The sequence below is a fragment of the Poecile atricapillus genome, chromosome 3 (genome assembly GCF_030490865.1).
Source record: "Poecile atricapillus isolate bPoeAtr1 chromosome 3, bPoeAtr1.hap1, whole genome shotgun sequence".
In the NCBI taxonomy this organism is placed as follows: Eukaryota; Metazoa; Chordata; class Aves; order Passeriformes; family Paridae; genus Poecile; species Poecile atricapillus.
Window position 1 is genome coordinate 72,138,181 of NC_081251.1, and position 20,072 is coordinate 72,158,252.

At 45.2% G+C, this 20,072-nt stretch overlaps 1 protein-coding gene across 2 annotated transcripts in view; it reads right to left on the bottom strand.

Moving 5' to 3' along the window:
* Positions 1–20,072, bottom strand: part of TSNAX (translin associated factor X) — a 56,508-nt gene that overhangs the window by 24,733 nt on the left and 11,703 nt on the right. Inside the window, exon 1 of one of the 2 annotated variants that reach the window (XM_058834016.1) lies at positions 1,098–1,223. The exons of the other annotated variant lie outside the window; for it this stretch is intronic. Within the exon in view, the coding sequence (XP_058689999.1) occupies positions 1,098–1,113 (16 nt within the window). The 5' untranslated portion in view covers positions 1,114–1,223. Of the gene's footprint in view, positions 1–1,097; positions 1,224–20,072 lie in introns of those variants that run through there. 2 annotated transcript variants of the gene reach the window in all.

Consider the following 20,072-nt stretch of genomic DNA (forward strand, 5'->3'; position numbering starts at 1 on the left):
CTGTTCCTAACAGAGCCCAAAATTTGGCAAACTTGAATACAGGCATACCTTTTGAATACATGGAGTTCTCTCAACTTCCTTAAAAGAAGAACCAAGGGAACACTGGATTTTAAAACGTTTCCGCTTAATTGTTTATTATTCCAAACCAAAACTATAAGTGGGTGTAGCTACTTTCTTAAAGAGGAAACTGAAAATAATTTTTTCCTTCTTTTCTGTTGGACATGAATTCAGGGTTTTGTTTATCCTATAGCAGTTTAAAACATTAATGCACCTCCTGGAAGAGTGCTGAGGGGAGGTTTGTTTGATTCTCAGTGGTGCCATGCAACAGGACAAGAGGCAACAGGCAGAGACCAATGCTCAGGAAGTTCCATTCTTCCTGAATACGAGGGAGAAAATTACTGTGCAGGCGACTGAGCACTGGAACAGGCTGTCCTGAGAGGTTGTGGAGTCTCCCTCAGTGGAGATGTTTAAGAACCACCTGGACACAATCCTATGCCAGGACGACCCTGCCTGAGCAGGGAGCTTGGAACAGATGTCCCCCTGTGGTCCCTTCCAGCCTGACTCTTTCTGTGACTCTGATTCTGCGACTGCCAGGGCTAAACCAACACACAGGCGGCAGAGCAAGCTGTGAAAAATATGTATTTCACATAAATATTATGTTATATATCTAAGAATTTAGACACACACATATATATACACACACTATCCTGAATACTTAGCACAAGTGCTTTACAGGCCTCACACACTCAGCTTCCCTCTGTGGCATCTGCTTTTCCATCCCCAAGGATGCAGATCCCCATAGCTACGTTCCCTGGCGCACCCGTACAGCCGCAAGGGGAAGGCAGGGCACCCACGAAGGGAAGGTCAGGGACACCCGTGAAGGAGCGGCCTCTCTCCGTGCGAGTTTTACGACACAGCCGAAGGGAACCGCTCGGCACGGCAGAGGCTCCGCGCCCCCGGCCCCTCCGAGCCGCAGGGCCTTCCCCCGCTTCCGCCGGCTCCAGCTCCTCACGCCTCGATCTCCTGAGGGTGGGAAAGGAAGGGAAGGGGAGGGAAAGAGAGGGGAGGGGAGGAGAGGGGAGGGAAGGAGACATCACCTTCCTTGCCGCTCATCCCGCTGCCGCCGCCGCGCAGCGTCCCCGCGGCAACCCGCAGCCGCCCCGCGCGCCGCCAGGGCCCCGCCGCCCCCGCCCTACCGGCGCCATGGCGGGGCGCCCCGCGGGTGCCTGACGGCGAAACGCCACACAGGCAGAAGGAGCCCGGCGCGCCGCCCGCGGTGCGGGAGGCGCGGTGCGGAGCAGTGGAGGAGAGGAGCGGGAATCGGACGTTGCTGCCGTGATATCGGGGCAGCGCGGAGGTCGGGCCGTGCCTCCGAGAAGGCGGCTCCGTGGGCAGCTAGTGTGCGACCCCGTCGTGGGGCCTCGGCGCCCGCGGCACGACGGGACATGTAGTGCCGGGCGGGGCGGCGGCGCGGGAGGACTGGGGCCGCGGGAGCTCTGGGGTTGCGTGCCCGCTGTATCCCGCCACCTGGGCAACCTCGGCTTGGACCCGCTGAAATCCACCGACACTCCTCAGCCCGGACACGCACAAAGCGGTTGTCATGTCGCCTTCCCCTCACCCCCGACTGTCTCCTTACTGCCTCTTTCTTCCCTGACATATCAGGACTACAGTGCTTCCACAGAATCAGTTGGGTTAAAAAATACTTCTGAGATCATCGAGTCCAACCTATGGCTGAACGCCACCGCGTCAACCAGACCATGGCACTGAGTGCCACGTCCAGTCTTAAACACTCCAAGGGATGGAGACTCCAGCACCTTCCCGGGGAGCCCATCCCAATGTCCAATCGTGACGTTCTTTCTGTGAATAAATTCCTCCTCTAATCCAGCCTAAACCTTCCCTGGCACAGCTTGAGACTGTGTCCTCTGCTTACTGCCTGTCTAGTCCTGTCTCCTGAGTGCCGCTTTCCTCTCTGGCATGTCAGGATCCAGGTGCTTTCCTTCCAGGCAAGGTGAATGGGAGCACACTCCCAGCGCAGCGCCAGGTGCCCGTCCACCTGGTGTGCCAGGAGAAGGAGGCCAGGGAGGATGACAAACTTACACCGAGACAGAGTCTGGAAACTGGAGACACTAACTGTACACCAAAAAAGAACTGATAATGAAGCCACCTGACACCAGGAAAAGAAATCTGAGAGGCAGCAGATGTAGCTGCTGGTACAGAGGAGGCAAATTCCCAAACCCAGGTTATTTGCATCTTATGTTTAGTCAGGCCTGGTAAAAATTATGTTTCGTCTACTGGAGATGTAGTGTGAGTGTTTTCAGAAGACTCTGCAGGACTGCACACTGTAAATATTTCCCAGCACAGAGGGCACTTGATGATGCTTCACTTATGATGATGAGGTACAATAAGTCTGCTTGCCCTCTAGATTCACACTTCCTTACACATGGATCCGATGCATTCCTCCAACGTGTTTTAAATAGGGATGTGTCTTGTAAATCCCCAACCCAAAAGGTTTGCAAATCATCAGTCTTGCTGCTCTGCTGTTAGATCTCATTTCTTGTCACAGCTGTTGCCTATTTTAGTAGCTGGATTCCCAAGGAAACAAAGCTCATAAGAGCACAAAGGCGGAGTGCTTGCAGCCTTTGTGTGTGGGTGTGCGTGTGTGCCTGTCCTTCCTCCCCACCCTTAATAATTTTTTAATCTGTTGGTCAACTGGTCGATCTGATTTGACAGAGGGAAAGAGCCTCCAGGAGTGATTATAAACATCCTGAGTAAGAAAAAATTTTTGGGTGGAACTTGCACCTTACTAGAAACCAGATAAGCCCAGCTGTGAAATGCAAATGCTTCAGAGGCCAAAGTTAGCAGAGCCCAGCCTTTGGGAGCTCTGGAAGAGCAGGGACATTAGCCCAGTATCAGGTCTTTTGCATTTAACAAATAAACAGAGACAGCTTTTGACAAACTTGAATATCAGGTACATCTGTCAACAGATTCAGGAGGACAGTAAATCACCTAACACAGATAGCAGAGGAGCAAAACTTTGACAGTGAGCTCTAAAGTCTCCACTCAGCCAAGCCAGAGTTGCTCAAACCTGGTGTTTTCAACTATTGAGAACACATGACTGTCATGCAGTGTTCAAAATTATTCAGAAGTGTAACACAATACCTTTCTCCAATTTCCTAATCTGAGAAAACATATTTCAATCACACTTGAAAAACAGAGGACAAAGAGGATCCCGGCAGAACTTCCTCAGGCCTGATCTGCATATTGAGTTGTGCAACAGCTTGACTGCTGCCCTAGCAGCTGCACAGGAGATTTCTGCTTTCTATGGGGCAAAATCAGGACATGAAATGATTTGTGTCAGTGTTATCGCTGCACACATTCAGGCACAGCCTTTTGTTTTAGAAGATGTACAAAACTGTTATTGGAACATGTACTTTTTTTTTTTTTTTTTTTTAAACTCTGCTATTTCCCTGTTCTTGGCAGCTCTTTGGACAAAAAGCAGAGTTGTTTTGGTTATATTGATGTCGCAGGAGAGTGGAAAGAGTGCTTGCTTTTGAATGCTTCCCAGCAGTGGAGAATTTTCAGCCAATTGTAAGAAGTGAAGGTCAGGTCTTCAGCTAATTTCTGTTGTATTTAGTGACACTTTGCACGTGCACCGAGATACTCAACTTGTTTGACATCAGTGGGATGTTGCTGTGAAAAAGAACTGGTTGGGGTTTTTCTTCTGAAACAATCCACTTAAATGTGGCAGTGTTAAACCACTTTGGTAACAGGTTAGTTGCAATACTTTTTGGTTTTTCTAGCTGATATTTAAACCTTTTCCCTTCTTCTTACAGTTTTGTGTTCTTTATGCCTAAAGAGAATGGCACCTGCACCTCCACAAGTGTGAAGGTGGAATAGCAATATTTTAAAGGAGGAATTGGTAGGAGAAAGGAGTTGTGAGGATTTAGGGCAGGGCAAAACCCCCAAACAAGCTAACAACACACCAACAAGGTTTTCTCAGAGACTTAAGGTCACACTAAGATGTTGTGTATGGGTTGCACGCAACTGTGCTCCAAATCCTAAGACAGAGCTTTCACATGGGAAAGATGTGTTTTCCAAAACTCAGGGTTGTGAGGGCAGTGCACGAGTGCATAGACCAGACAGGATCTGAGCCCTTCTGAGTAGGGAATCCAACTGAAAACAACCACTGTAGAGGGTTGGAACTTCTCCATTCATTTTATCCCTGAAGTCTGCTGCTTTGAGCAATGACCTGCTTCAGTTACGCTCCTACACAATGTCTGTCAGTGAGGATTCCTGTCCTCTGCAGTGGTATCAGCAGAGACCACCTTGAAATGGGACTCAAGGGAGCAGGAAAAGAATCCTTCCTTTACTATATAAAAGCCTGAGTTTAACACTGACTCAGCTGAACTATGTGAAGGGCAGACAGAGGAGTGTGGTGGGTCCAACTCAAGAACCACACTAGTGAGGCTGCTTCAACACCTATAGCTTCAAGTAAAGGATCTGCACAGAGGCAGGACCCAGGTGATTTGTCAGACACATGAAATTACCATTTCTTACCACCCTCAATCATTACGATGTAGCTCTGTGGAAACTGTTTAAGATCCTTGGGATCCCAGGCAGAGCTCATGGTGTAGCTCCTCATGCCCCTGTGTGGCTTGTATAGCTTTAGAGACAAATGCTATCTTTGTGGTACCCTCCCATGTTTAAATAACCAGCCTGGGAATGTCTCCTAAAGTTTCTGCTAAAGTAGAATAGCACTATGGATAGTTAGGTCTGGAATTATCCTGGCACATCCTTTTGGGTTTCATTTTATCTCATGACATGGCATAGTACTCTTAGAGCAGGATTGTGAGGTTGCCTTGGAGATGGAGGGCTTAGCCACAGGGCAAGCGTCACACCAAAACGTTCCCATTAGCCAGGGTAACTGCGAATGCTTTCCACAAACAATTGAGTGAAGTGAAGTGACAAAAAGCTTATGAAACAGTCACAGGGGAATTGCATAAACTGGGGTCAGATGTTCAATTTGAGACTATTCCATGACCGAGGAGTTTCACAGCTGGTTGACGAAAGGAAGCAGGAGGTCAGCTGGTCTCTAGTTGTTATAGAAACAACCTGTTATGTTTCTCAGGCAACAGAGATGCCCACAGCAGTGGCAGGATGGATCAGGAGGATGATTTCCTCATTTCCTGGAATAAGGTTTGAAAGCTGTGAATATTTTTTCTGCTGGTAGAATTTGTGATTTCAGGAACCTAGTGCTAATACACCATGGTGCAGCCTTTGGGTGGATCAGCAGGAAGGCTTAAGGAATGCAGCATCTATTTAGTAGACTTGTAAACGAGTGAGTGGAAAAAAGGACAGAGAGAACCCACAGATTTGCTGCAACATCCATCTGGAAAAAAAAAATAGAGAGACCAGACTATGCATTGCCTTTATTCCTAATGTTTAGTTTATATCTTCCAAAGGAAAACTGGCAAGTGACCGGCTGTGAATAATGTACCCATGGGGAAAGTTTGTTTCTAAACATGAACAGTTAGTGCCTGGCTTATGTCTGGGTGGGTGTGCTGGCTATTTCATAAAGATTTCATTCTACTGAGGCAACCACATAAAAGAATTGCTTTGGAGGAATTCAAGGTGAGAATATCTTTATTTTGCATCAACACCAACACCCTTAATACAGTAGAAGTGAAATGCAGAAATTAACCTTTCTCCTTCATCTCTCCCATGCCCTGATCTGTGTCTGAGCCCCTTGCAAAGTCTAACTGAAATTTGTATTCCTAGCTGCTCTAAATCGGCTTGGTCGATTAAATGCTGGGCTTTTCTGCAACAGCATGGAGGCAGGACAGAGAAAATGTAAGAGCTAAAGTTATAATGTGTTGTCATTTTGGAAAAGATGCTGGTGGAATAAGAGCTGCAAGCAAAAAAAACCTAAAATGTTTCCTTCAGCTTTGGGAGTCAGAAAAATGAGGGAACCCAAGGGTGTGGCTTTCATCAGAAAAGGCAAATCCAATTACATAACAGCAGAATTTGCTTGTTTTTTTTTTTTTTTTTTTGTTTGGTTGGTTGGTTTTGGTATGCATGCCTAGGTCTTTCATCTGGACTATATGAACCTTAAAGAATCTCAGATGCTTTTCAGTTCCTACAGCCCTCAGGACCCCCTGTACCCCTGCACTGCAGTGCCAAATACATATTCTCCTTCACCCTCTTGGTCCTGTCCAATGCTGCAGTTTGCAAGTAATGGCTCTTGGCAAAGGAGTTAATCTGATTCATCTGCACTTAACTCTCTATGAGAAGCAATCTCAGAACGGCCTTTGTGTCTACATCTGAGAAAGGCAAGGCAATATATTATATTTTATATGGAAAACCCTTATTCATGCCTATGTAAATCAGGAATAATTATCTTTAAATTGGGTGCCATTGAGATGAGTATCAAGTCTTGAGAATTCCCAATGTACAGAATATTTTATGCTGTGGTATAGGTAGGGCCAAAATAACACAGCAAGGCTTAGCTAGTTAGAGAAATGCTTTCCTAACAATTCCCACCAAAAAGTTCTGTTAAAAAAGCAGTTAAGGTTGCTCCAGGGCAAAACACACCCACACAAGAAATGACAGGTTAGGGGAACCTTCCCTGCATAAGCTATCCTGCACACCTCACATTAACCACTCCCAGTGACAGACTCCAAACCCCAACAAGAAGCTCCCCTTGTTCTGCAGGATAAAGAAACAAACTAAACACCTCCTACATGCTTCAGTGAAAAACCCTCTGGCTTTTGTAACACTAACATTAGCAGCTGGTGCATGTGGAGAGTCTATGGTGATTATAAGGGGGAAATGGAGATTAAGTGCCCCCTGAGCATAGGCTCTGTTGGTACTGCTGGTCTCAGGGACCTTCTGTAACTTCATCAGACTCCATTTTTTCTGTGGTTGGCCTTTCCACTTAGTAGATCCTTTCCACAATGCAGAGCTGAGGAGCCATCTGTTGCTTTTTATTAGACTGGAGAATGAGTTATTTGATATACTTACACCAGAATAACTCCTTCCCCTTGCTGAAAAAATAGCTACATTTGCACCAGGTATTTGTATGCAGCTTCTTGTAAGTGATTTAATCCCAGATGGGCCATAAAAGGTTTTAACCTGAAAGCTGTTTTGTCACCCAGCACAGTAGGGTAGAAGGATGATGACACAAAGTTGTAATTATAATTAAAGCTTTCTTTTTTTTAAACAGAATTTTATGATTGGCATAGCATAAAATTCTGTGACCAGAATGGAATAGGATTTTTATAATTAGAATCAGTATATCACAATTTTCTAGATAACTTAGCACAAAATTTGTGTCACAGGTTGGTTTACAGTTCCTAATCACCTGGATGCTCTGCAGCATGCTCTTAATACTTGGCTTGCAGTATCAACATAATAATCATAATATAGAATAAAAACTTGTGGAAAAATATGAATCACTCAGAACTTGGGGGAAGCAGATGATGGCGGAAGTATCCCTGACCACTGGGAGATCACGGGGTTTGCAATCCAGCGGCAACTGTAGTCTAAATCCCACTTTGGTCTCATAAGTGCTTGATTTTATAGACAGTGCTCCGTGTTCTGCCACACCTCCCTGTTTTGTGATGGTGTCATCACAACCTGCGTGTCTGAGACCTTCAAGGCTGGTAAGGAAGGGAGAAGTGAGCCCAGTGCCCAGGAATTTTGATGCTGATAGGGAAGGGGAAGAAGAATACTGTCTGATGCATGGGACCTTCCAGACGTGATGAGGAAGAGAAAGGAGACTGATACATTACCAGTTTGATCACAGAGAATGGCCATTTGCCTTTTGAACTGGGATTAGTTAAGCTGGCCATAATATGAGGGGTCAAGAAGAGGGAGTGCCAGTTACAGACTTGTATGGAAGAAGCCTTTGCTTCAGAGTGTGTTGGTGGTCTTCTATCTACTTTCCTACATAGCTTTTCACCTTCCCACACCTAGTGGCTACTTTCATCCAAGTTTCTTCTGCTGAGTGGGTGAAGTGACCAGTACTGGCAGGTTTCACCCGTCTGTTTAAATGCTAACACAGAGTTAATTCTGCCTTTTCATACCCAGGTGCTCTGGAACAATGTTTTGGCATCACACTAATAGGCTTTGTCTGCTGCCCCCGTGCCACAGGGGGCTTGTAAGTCTTCTCATACTCTGCAGAAAGGTAAATCTGTGTTGGTCCAGGCACAGAAACCAGAATTTTTGTGCTTGGTCTCAGGCAAGGGTTTTGACACAGATGCATCAAAACAAAAAATGAAAGATGAGTAGAGGAAGTACACTTGTGTTACAAACCTTTGGGTTACAGACCTCATTCAAAACAAGCTGGAGAAAAGGTAGTAATCTAACAATACCATTTTGTACCATGGGTGATGACCTTGAAGACACTGAGGACTGAAAACCTCTCCATGGAAACTTTCATACATATGCCAACGCTGTGACTTGGCCACAGGTTGTTACTTCAACAGGTGTCTCCAAAATTCAGGCCCTGCTCTTCCTGAGTGCTGTGCTGTATGATCAGCTCTGACCTAGAAAACTGAAATCATATTAAAACTGTATTCATTACAGACTGAACATTTTATAGTTTTCTCACAGTGTGAAGGCCACAGAGTGCAAATTAATAATGGTTTTGTATGCATTTATATTAAAAAAAAATCGCCTGTAAAAAGTCAGCATGACATTTTTATTTTCTGTCCTCCAGGAAAATCCACCTATTCTAACAAACCCCAGAGAATCAATACTTGTTGAGAAAACTGTAATAACTGAAACATTAATCCTAATGACTTTTAAATGCCTCTATTAGTGGTTTTTAAGTTTATCACAGGCTATGTAAGGGTAATAAACAAAACAGGGTAGGCTTGGAGCACAGGTCTTTTGAGGATACCTATACATGACATGTGTATCTCTACTCACTGGTCCAAGAACATGATATCAAAATGGGTGAAATACTTTCTTTGTTCCCATGACAAGAATACATCCCATGTGGAAGTCATCAGTATCAATGCTAAGCTTCCCTGTAAGCCGTTTTGAGCCACTCTTATTAAATATACATTACACATACACCTGTACAAGTTGAAGACTTGGAAGAACACGTCTATTCCCCAGAAATCAAAGTGCTTTCAATGTGGATGCCTGCGGGGGGACAGTGATCATAAAGCAGCCAGAGAGCCAAAGGAATGCTGAGATTTCAGAGCCTGCGTGATTACCCACAGCTGTACAAACAGTACAGTGGAGAAAACAGACTGACCTTGGCCATGTTTTGAGAGTGCCTGATAACCAGGTCCTTCAACAAGCCCTGTTTCAACATGAAGAGGAAAGAAGAGACGGTGACCCTGAGGAGCAGGAGGAAACCCAATAATGACTAAAGCAGCAATATTGCAAGTCAGCAGCTTGAACATCTTCAGGGGACTGGTCTGGGACAAAACTGGTCAGTGATGACAGACATCTGCTCTATGTACGTGGCAGCATGAGAAGTAGATTAAACCAGATATATGACAGCAATATCTCAAATACAAATACACAGCAGACTTCAAAACATGAATTACTGTGCTTTGACCATCCCAGAAATTATCTATGGCAGGGAAATTTTAGTCTGTTTGCAAGAATTTTGAAATAGATTTAAAAAGCAGAGAGTATTTCAGTGTATTTCTAAATCCACAGGGTCATGGCTATCTCTTTCCAGATTATTAGTGCTTATATCCTAGTGTATATAGAGAACATTGAGGGGGCCCATACTAGCAAATAATTGTAATGCTCATCTCACTGACCTCCCTTTCACCCTTTCAAACAGGTATTTTCTTTGCTGTTTCTTCACATGTCTGGGGAACACACCCTCCAACACTTGCAAAAACAAACACTATCACTGGGCTGGCCATCAGCATCCCCTCTAACTCTTATCTTGGGTTGTGTTCCTCTAGGGCTGTTAAGTTACACGCTTAACCTCAAGGAATCTCTCTCCCCTCCCTGTGGTGGACAAAACACAGTGGATCACCTAACTCATAGAGAAGTTTGGCCCATAAATGACAGAGGCTTGATTCAGGATCAAAGCTAAAAACTAACTTCTTCCAGAATATCCCACACCTCAGAGCAGGCTGTGGGGATGACCCTCAGAATGGTTCTAGGAAACATCTTGAGGTTTGAAGGAAACCTCAGCTTTGTTGAGCTGGAAAACTGAGCATTACACAATACTTGTTTTTCTCATCTTTTCTGCCCTTGCAATGTACAAATCCTTAGGCATCCCTGTGTTCACTGCCATCCAGCATCTTAGTAAGCAGAAAATTAAAAAAAAATAATCTCAAACCACAACAAGGGCAGTGAGATGATGGAAGAAGATCAGAAGGTGAAGGTCACTCACTAGTCTGTCACTTAGTCATTCGTGGAGAGCACAGTATGAAAGTGTTTCCCTGTTAAGGTTTCATCCATAGCTGCTGCCAGCTTGGCAGGGAAAGCAACTCTGATGAAAACAAATTCCCGTGTTCCCATGACATTGAGTTGCTCCTGCTGCACTGCAGCTGTCAAAAAACATGAGTGACTCCAAGGAGAAATTGTATTTACCCTGGCTGTTTTGCTCTGCCTTTTCAAACACTACTTTTATATTCAACATTCAGCTAAGCAACTCTTTACAAATTTTTACAACCCATTCTCCCAAAAGCCTGAAGGCACAAAACATTCACACAGTGCACAACCTGAGAACTAAAGCATAAAATGCATGAAAACACATAAAGCCTGTATGGACAGTCCTGAATAGGGTCAGTGAATCTGTCCACACCTTCATGAGCAAGAACTCACCTGACTAATAAGAGTTAAAACCACACCATGTTAAAAGCTGATGAAAGCACAAGTAGGTATAGCATATTTAGATCTGCCGCACAAAAATCCTGCATCTGATTCACAAGAAAGTGTATGGAGCATGTCCTCACCCAATTATCCACTAGCTGCATATCAAGAGCTTTAGAACAAATTTAGAGAATGAATAACTACAAATTGTCTGTAATGAAACAGGCTAAGATGCAAGATGGGTCTTTTAAAACTACATCATGCCAAATGAAGCAATTACCTTTCTTAGATGTGATTAACTCAATCCCTCTTTAGGCAGAGGTAACATGGTCTGTCTCAACTATTGGACTTCAGCAAAGCATTTGATTCAGTGCCACAACTTTGATGATTAAAAGGCGAACTGGAGAAGATGGAGATTAGTCAGCAAACTGTAAAGCAGTGAGGAACTGCCTTAAAGGAAGAAGACAAGTTGTGTTGGAAAGGTGCTGTGCTGGGATGAGGGAGTTCCACAAGTACCAGTCTAAGGACTTTCAGTATTTTTACCAACAGTTTAGATATTAAAAAAAAAGAAACAGGCGTGTTGTGAAACATGACTGATATGTGATGAAATCTGTCAACAGTAGGCAGCTGGAGGGTGTTGCTGGTATGCAAAAAGTTATGGATATCATAGGCAGAAATCTCTCCAAGATGAAATTATACAAGTAGAGTCAAATGGTGTAGTAAAAATCAGACAGAAAAGCAGTAGAAATTATTCTAATAGCATTGTGGAAAAGACACTAGAGAAACTTCATCTGGAATATTGTATACCATTCCAGTTAGATCTATTTTCAGAAAGCACTCAAACTGGAACAAGTGCTGTGAAGACATATCCAGGAACATTACAGGGAATAGACAGCCTATTCTATAAGCTATTGGAAGAACTTCAGCAAAGCAAAAGATGAGAGAGCTTTTGATTTCTCACCATAAACACTGTGGGGGGAGAGAAGGGAAAAAGTCAAACTGTCCAACTTGAAGGACAATCTGACTCAAAAATATTTGACTGCAAGCAATATTTGACTAAGTCTTGAAATGAGAGGACAGTTCCTAGTTACCAGAGGCATGACCAAAAAGGCTACCCATAGAAGAAGACAGCAGCAAATGTTGCTGGTTTTCAGTATGAGGTGTCTTTAGTTTCCAAAGAACCTCTGCCACATGGCTGCCTGCAGTGACCTAGGCCAGTGCTCCAAGAAACTAATTTCCATCCCTGTTCCTGCTCCTGTCCTCACAGCAGTTGCTGGTGGTGTCCCAGGAAGGTGTTCCTCAACTCTGGTCTTACACAAGCAGGTGTCTCACTGGTTGCACAGACTTGAGAGGCAAATCTATGAGCCTCTGTCTCCCAGCCCTCAGGGAAGGTCACTCCCTTTTCTCACAGTAGTGTAAAAATACAAAATCCTCTTATATTTCTCCAGCTGCCAGTTTTCCAGAGATGTTCTTCATTTTGATCTTAGGCAGCAGTTAAACAGCTCATTTCTCCAGTCCAGGTGCTTCCTCCAGCACGGCAACAGGAAACAAGCAGGCTCTGGGGCAGGCAGGTTGCTGAACCCCTGTGCAGTTTCTGCCCCTGCCACTGCACTGCTCTCTGCCCCAGCACTGCAGCGTGCCCTGTTGTTGGCTGTGGCAGCACATGTGTCTGTGGGGACCTGCCTGAGCCAGCACCTGCTCTGTCCAAAACACACACACTACTGCAGTCAAAAGAGAGGGGCACACAGGCTCCTGGGGAGAGGAGAAGGAAGGGGGGCACACAGTTACTGTTGATTATTCATGTTATGGATAAACATCCATAGGGCCTTTCCCCATTGGGGAAAGAAATGTGTATTTTGAAAAGTTTAATGTAATCTTTTCTGGACCCCACTACTTTAAAAACAGCATGTTGACTACAGCAGACAGTCAAATGCTGAAGAACAACACAGAATGCTCTTTCATATTTTTGGACTACAAAACCTTCTTGGAAGAAAGGGCAGAGGAGAGTGAGGGTCAGGCAATAGGACTGTAAGCTCTGTCAATTGTACCAACTCATCTGGAGCACCTTAGATTCCCCAAAGCCATTGATCATCTCTTGGGGACTGGCTTTATATGTGATCACAGTGATGCACACTTTGACCACCACTGCTCTGACATGCAGCTGCACCCACCCCTCCTTCCCAACCTTGAGTCTGACCATGAGGAAAATGCCCTTTGTCACTTTGTCATTACTGGCCATGCCAGGTTTACTAAACCACACACCTTTTTTATTCAGCATTGTACTGACCTTGCAAGAACTGGAACTTTTCCAAATACTGCTTGAAGCCACCCTGCCTCTGCTCTCCCTCCTTGCTGGCAGAGGCTTTCTGCAGCTAGATGAAGTAGTGCACCCCAGGAAAGCAGGGTCTGCTGGAAAGGTTAAAGCTGACTTTTCCTTTGCACATGCTGGCATCAAGAAGTTGCACAGAACTTGCCCATAGTTGCAGCTCATGTGAATGTCAGCCCTGCTGGAACACAGGAGTCCCCTGGGCTTTGAGAAGGGGATCTTGCCAGTTTTCAGAGAAGGCATTAACAGAGAACACTGTGAGCAAGCTTGTGGAAGGCAGGAAATATGGGACAGGGCTGTTTTAAGTTTCTGTTACCACAGTACAATCCTGGCCTGGGCCCAAGGCTTCTCAAAACTGCCCAGTACCTACTCCAATGGTGATAGCATTCAGAGGTAAACCTGTTCCTAGGCAGATGGGACAGACAAATTTCACAATAAATAGTTCAGCAGTCTATCTTTAGAGGCGAGCTCCAGCACACTGACAGAAAAATAGCCATTTCACCCACTCCTTTAAATGTTGGCCCTGATGTCCCAGTCTGACTGACCTTTCACTAGTGTGAAACCTTTGAGGGCTATTTTCATCCTAGTGCAAATCAGCAGAGCTTCGGGTTGGCATCACAGGAGGTTCTTGCTTCATAGGGACTGTCCCAGCACAACCTTCCTCTAGAGCACACCTCAGGGCAGGAGATAACAGGATCTTCTGTACATGCTGACTACTGCTGGCTGTCCCCCCTGCCAGAGGAATCCTGAGCCAATCATTCAGAATGTCCCTCTTCCCTTCCTTAGGAGAGGCCCCAAACAAATACCAGTATCTTCCCTTCAGGCAGTGTTTCTGCCACCCTGCTCCCTCAATGCAGCCAGTGAGGAGGTGAGCAGTACAGTTCTCTGTGGTCTTCTGTGGCCAAGAGAGAGGGAGGTGTCTGCAGAAAGCAATTTATCCCTCCTAAAATCTTAACCACGTCTCTCTCTGAGGAAGTGCCCAGGACAACTTTGCTCCTGACATTGGTGCTTCATTTAGACACCTAAAATGAGGTGTGGACAAACCCACACCCTTCTGCTTCTCGCATGATGTTTCACAAGCAGGAGTGTTGTAATTCTCCTGCTTGCTGCTCTCAGCTGCTAATGTTAGATAGGATGTTAGATAAAGTACATCCACCCACATTCTGGCAGAGCTCTTTTCCCCAAATGACATAAATGATAATTTTCATCTTGCTTCACTAGATATTCAACACTGTGCAGTGCAAAGGATGCATATTTTCATATTTGGCTGTGATCAATAACACAGTTGCTATCTCTGGTAACAACAGCCCACAACACCACCACAGGGTTGAATCCTGTGTAGTGATTGTCAAAATGGCTGTGTTTTGTAATCAATAGCCTGAGAGTCTTTCTCAGAAAGATTTACATTGCATGATCAACAGCAACAGTAGTCCAAGCCAAGCTGATGAAAGAGACAGTTAATCCCAAAGAGCCGAGTCCCTGGAATGTGCCCTGCTCTGGGAGGGCATCACTCAGCTACGTGCATACAGATGGGTATGTCTGGTGTAGCTGAAGCTGGTAGCCAGCCAGAGATCAGGGCATGGCTGGTGGTTGGGTTTTTTTGCCTATTTTTTCCTTTTTTCTTTTTTTTTTAAGTAAGAAAAACATCCACATTTGTTCCATAGGAAAAGAACAAGTTATCTACCTGAATGGAACATGTGCATTTGTCCTTGTTTCCTCCTCTCTTACTTTCACCTTCTGCTAATGTAATTTGAGTAACAAGATTTTTCCAAACACCAAATTAGGATAAACTGTAATTTTGTGCAACAGACGAAGGGGAATAACCAGCAGGTTTTTAACAAATCAGGAATATGTGCACAGGGCAGATACTGAAATGCATAAACTTTGCACTGTTTTACAAAAACAGCCAAAGGCAGGGCCGCACAGGTGGAGTCCTACAGCTGTAGGGTGTCTGCGCTTCAGTTCCCACTCTCCCCTTCCCCTCAAGGCAGCTACTGCTGAGCTGTGACAGCTGAGCTGCATGTGAAGCAACTCCTAAACCACTTGAAGTTTTCAACCTGACATGTTAAAGCATACTCCCCTTACCCAAGCACTGGAGTGAAAGGAAGCCCAAGGAATGATTTTTCAGGGAGGTAAAGCACTCCAAGGGATACATCCCCTGGTACCTGAGGAGGGCCATTTGCACATATGAATGGCCAGGACATCCCAGGACACAGAGGTTTGCACCTGCTTTGCCCAGATGCACATGCCTACACCCTGCCCAGTGCAGTGAGGGACACGCTCTGAGTCACATTTGGTGCAAAGTCAGGTCTGAGCCGACCACATGTGAACACTTGCCAGAAGCCAGCCTGTGAAACAGGCTTTCCTCACCATTGATCCTATGGAGCTACATACACCCTGGCAAGGAAGCACCATCTCTAAAAAGCATTCCAAACACGAGAGGAAACAGCAATGACAGTCAAAGCTAGAACCACATGAAACTGCATATAGATGCCATATCACCTATGGTGTCTGGGCATTACTTGGCTGCATGCAAAACTGTTTACTGACAAGTGCAAAGGCCTGAATTAAATGAGTTTAAGATGAGGTCCAGCCACTGACTATCTGCACTTTCCTAGGCTGCTACAATATAAAATGAAATAGATCTGTGTTGATCATAAGTGATGGTGCCAAAACATGTCAACCCCTTGTGTGGTGCTTGGTAGAGCAGACCAAGGGAATGTTGCACTTCAGGGCACCTGGTTGGGTCTGACTGGCCAAAGCCATTTCTCTTGGCTCCCCAGCTGAACTGGCAAAAATTGACTTTTGCCACTCCAAGGATAAAAGGCCAGGACTGGGACTGGCTCTTACAACTCAAGAAAACATAGAAATGGTCAAACTGTTAGAGGGAGCTGACAGAAGATCTTGATGATTTGGGTATGGTGTCATAACACCATCGCAGGAGGTGAAAATAGCAGAGGTGGGAGCAGGGCAATACTTTGTATCCTCCCATTCCAGCTTCCCAAACTCTATCTAAATTAGCTAGGAAAGCCACCACCATTCCAGCTGCTTACTTTGCCACCAGTGACAGCCAACTTAAGTGAGCATTCCCCATGTCTTGCTGCCAGAAACAGCTTCATTTCTCCTGGTGGGGGGAAGATGGTGCTTTTGCTTCTCTGTCAGTCTTAGAAAAGCCATAATATAGCAGAGCAGATAGGAGAACCCAGATAAAGAGGAGCACAGGCTGAGTATGGGGCCAAGTGCCCAAGCCACCCATCCACAGGTAACCTGGCACATCCAATATGAGGCACCTGAACGCTGGGTGGAAACTAAAATGTGGGGCTGGGAAATCATGTAGCTGAGAGGGATTTACATGGCTGTACCCTATGTGCTGCAGGCTCCCCCTGCTTACGTGCCGGGAGGGACAGAGTTCCTCCTGCCTGGCACAGAGCTGCCTCAGCCCTGGGCTGCGTGCTGCCCAGCTCGCACCTTGGCCCCACTTGGATTCACACACGCCACACAATGCCTTCACACAGATATATTTATCAAGCTAAAAAAAGTACTGGTTAGCTGTGGTGTTGGCTGTGAGGCTGAGCTGCGCTATCTAGGAGGGGAAAAAGAGGTCACCTGGAGCTGTAAAAATCTCACAAGCCTGCAAAAAAAGGAGAGCAGCATGCTGGTGGGAGGTTGAATATTTACTGGAGAGGAAGAATTACAATACAGAAATGATTACAGTGCACAGTCTCTTCCCCCACCATAAAAAAAACAAAAAAACAAAACAAACAGAAAAAAACCCCTTTTTATATATTTCATGGAATATGTGATTGTATTAGAAGAGCATTTTATGTTCCTGTTATGAAAGGGAATCCATTCCAGAGAGACGAATTCACTTTTGGAATAACCTTCAATGAAATCAAGAGTTACAACTGGACAGACTTCAGTGTAACAAGTCCTCAGGATATTGGTGGCTGCTGCAGTCATATTTTTGAAGGCAGTCTGGATCTACAAGTTTTCCTAGTATAATAATTGCAGTAAGAAGTGTGAGTTTTTGTAAACAAAACTCATTTATGCTGGCAAAACCCCTTCTCTGGATGATAGAGAGGTGACTTATACCACTTAATTTCTTCCAGTTTTTACTTGGGAGTTGCTGTTCCATTATGAAATGTCTTTACACTGTCTGCATAATAGGCGGGAATAATTACTTCTGCATTGTTGTAACAGTATCTTTTTCTAGCACAGACAAGCTAAAATGTCCAAACCATTTTAGACATTTTGTATAATGCAAATATTATGATTTGGTTGGGGAAGAAAAAAACTACTATCTTAAAACAAAATAGATTGATGCCCTACAATAGCCCACAAGGTAAATTCTGTGTGACAGTAAGAGAACAGAACTCACCAAAATAATCTAGAATATCTTCTTTCGTTATTTTTATCAAGGTTGGGATCTTCATTTCCTAAGCAATCTGTATAAACGTCTGCATGAACTTATAGCCTGTATATGTCTATTTTCATTTCTAAGATACAAGTTAATCTTGTTTGCAGCATGCAAAGAACTCAAGCAGGATGTGATACCACTTTATGTCATCCTCACTTAGAAGCACAGTAGCCCTGCAGTATCAATGCCTGGCCAGCCCAAGTAGCAGTGGGACACCCACAGATTTGCCATTGCCAGTTTGACTGCAGATGGTTTAAGGAAAGATAAGCCAGTGCTTTTGATGGCTTAAAATCAGTAAAATTCAATCTGTGCTTGCAGAGAGCAGCTTTACAATTTTTCCCCATGTATGTAACACACCTTAGGAAAACTCCAGATAAGTACAGTAGTGTTCCTTAAAATAAGCCTCAGAGATAATTCACACATCCCAGCAGAGATGGGAGAGCTGATGAAGGACAAAGAGTCTACGTAGGATCTAAAAGGGAAGAAGGAGTTTTGGGGTACCTGAATTTGCAGATTGCTTCCAAGTGGCCCATTATGGATTAGAATAATGAAAAACAGGCCCTTTCTCCTAAAGCCTCCCCCTGACAACCTGTTTCTTGAGGCAACTTGGAGTTCACAGCAATTAGGCTGTGGGTGGGAGGAATTTGCTCTGGGGCTGTCAGGGCTATTCCGGCACCTTATAGCTGGCTTTCCCCAGGGCTCCTCACTCTCCTGCCCATGACAGGAGTAATGCATATCCTTGATGCAACAGCAACGGGGCCTTGGGACACCAGGAAAGGTGGTGCTGGAAACAAACAGCCATTGCCAGTGATTCAATGGCCTGCAGCTCATTTGCAGAGAGGCCCAAGGGGTGTGCTCCTTCCTGCGGCAACCTGGGGCACAGCAATGTCACTCCACCCATTGCACACGTGCAAAGAGCGCAAAGAAGCCCATCTGCACGTATCAAGAAATACCATCAGCCACAATATAAATGGACTTGTATAAGTTGGGTTGAATTCTTCTCTTACTGAGGTAAGAAGGTCAGTGGAAAGGGGTGACAAAAGAGCAAGCAAGGAAAACAACTTTTGTTGCAGCCCTGTGAATGTGTATGCAGCTGCAGGGTCAATGAGTGTGTGTCTCACAACCAGAGAAAGGATGTTGCAGCAATCAAGGTATAAGAGGAGAGTCTGGCACAATTTGGGCTACCAGGCTGGCTAAAAAAATAGACTGTATCTTGTAGATATTACCCAAAAATAGTCTGCAAGACTAAAAATAGCATGGATATATCAACATCCAAAAAGAGATCAAAAATGAAGCCCATAAAGATTTTAAGTCAGATGAGATGCAGAACTTTAGAGCTTATAAAAGACAGTAATGAAAATTAAATTATACTAATTCACACTACTTAGTTTCAACCTCCAATCCCCAGAGCCAAAACAAGCAGACAGCTTCATTTACTGTTTTTTCATTTTTTCTGGGATGTACAAAGTGAAGGTGCTGTATGCCAGACCTCCCATGCTTCTCATATACAGACCATGTTTCCTGCTTGCACAGGCCTCTCTCTTCTGCCAGCACCTCAAGCGTGTGCTTTGGTGGCTACCTCAAAGTGCCTGCAGGACTGAAAAAGTGAGAAGCAAAGAACTCTGTGTCTGGAGGAACAGGCTGTGTGAATCCCACTCTGCAGGTCAGACATCTGTCTCAGGTTTGCAGGGTTTTGCAAAGTATTTCATGTGTCACTCTCTCTTGCCCTGGGTTAGGATGTGCACCAAACGAAGTTGGTGTCCTGGTCTTGAACAGACAGCAGCAGATCTGACTATGAAAAGGCACCAGCAGCTCACACAGGCAGCTGCTTAGCAAGCCTTGGTACCATCCGGGTGTAGCCAGCTGCCTGGGGGCATTTTAGACTTTAGTTACAGACCCAGGACCCTTATTTAAGCATACATCCTGCTAAGATACTCTAATCTTTCATCTTATTTAACCCTCCATCTCTGCTCAGGGGTATTAAGGGTTTAGTTCAGCATTTGCAACAGGACCCAGATAGATGAAGAGCTTAAGGTGAAAGGACAAGCTAAGCAGAGGGGGTGCAGCAGAGGCTGATCCTTGTCCCATCTGGGGAACAGCACAGAGCCCTGTCATTTGTGCTGTGTGCTGCGGCAAGTACTGGACACGAGCCGGCTCAGCGTGAGCAGTCCCTGTGTGAGCACACCAGGCTCAGTCCCAAGAGAGACAAGGGAGCCACGGGAGGGGCAGGCAGGCTGCTGGGGCAGCTGCAGCACCCCCTGGGGCAGCATGGGGAAAGGAAGGGAGGGAACAGCTCTTCTCAAAGCCCTGCTTGTGCAGTCATAGCCTGTCTGCAACCACAGCCTGCAAGCAGCCACATGGACCCAACCAGGCTGGAGACTCAAGTCTTCTCCCAGCCGCTGTTCAAGTATCAGTAGCTCAATCCAATCCCACCCTGGCTGTTAACATTCTCCTCTGAACCACCATGACCCTCCCAGGTTTGTCAGCAAAACTGTTTGTACATGCTTCCCCTGGTCTTCTGGAATCAAAGTGAGC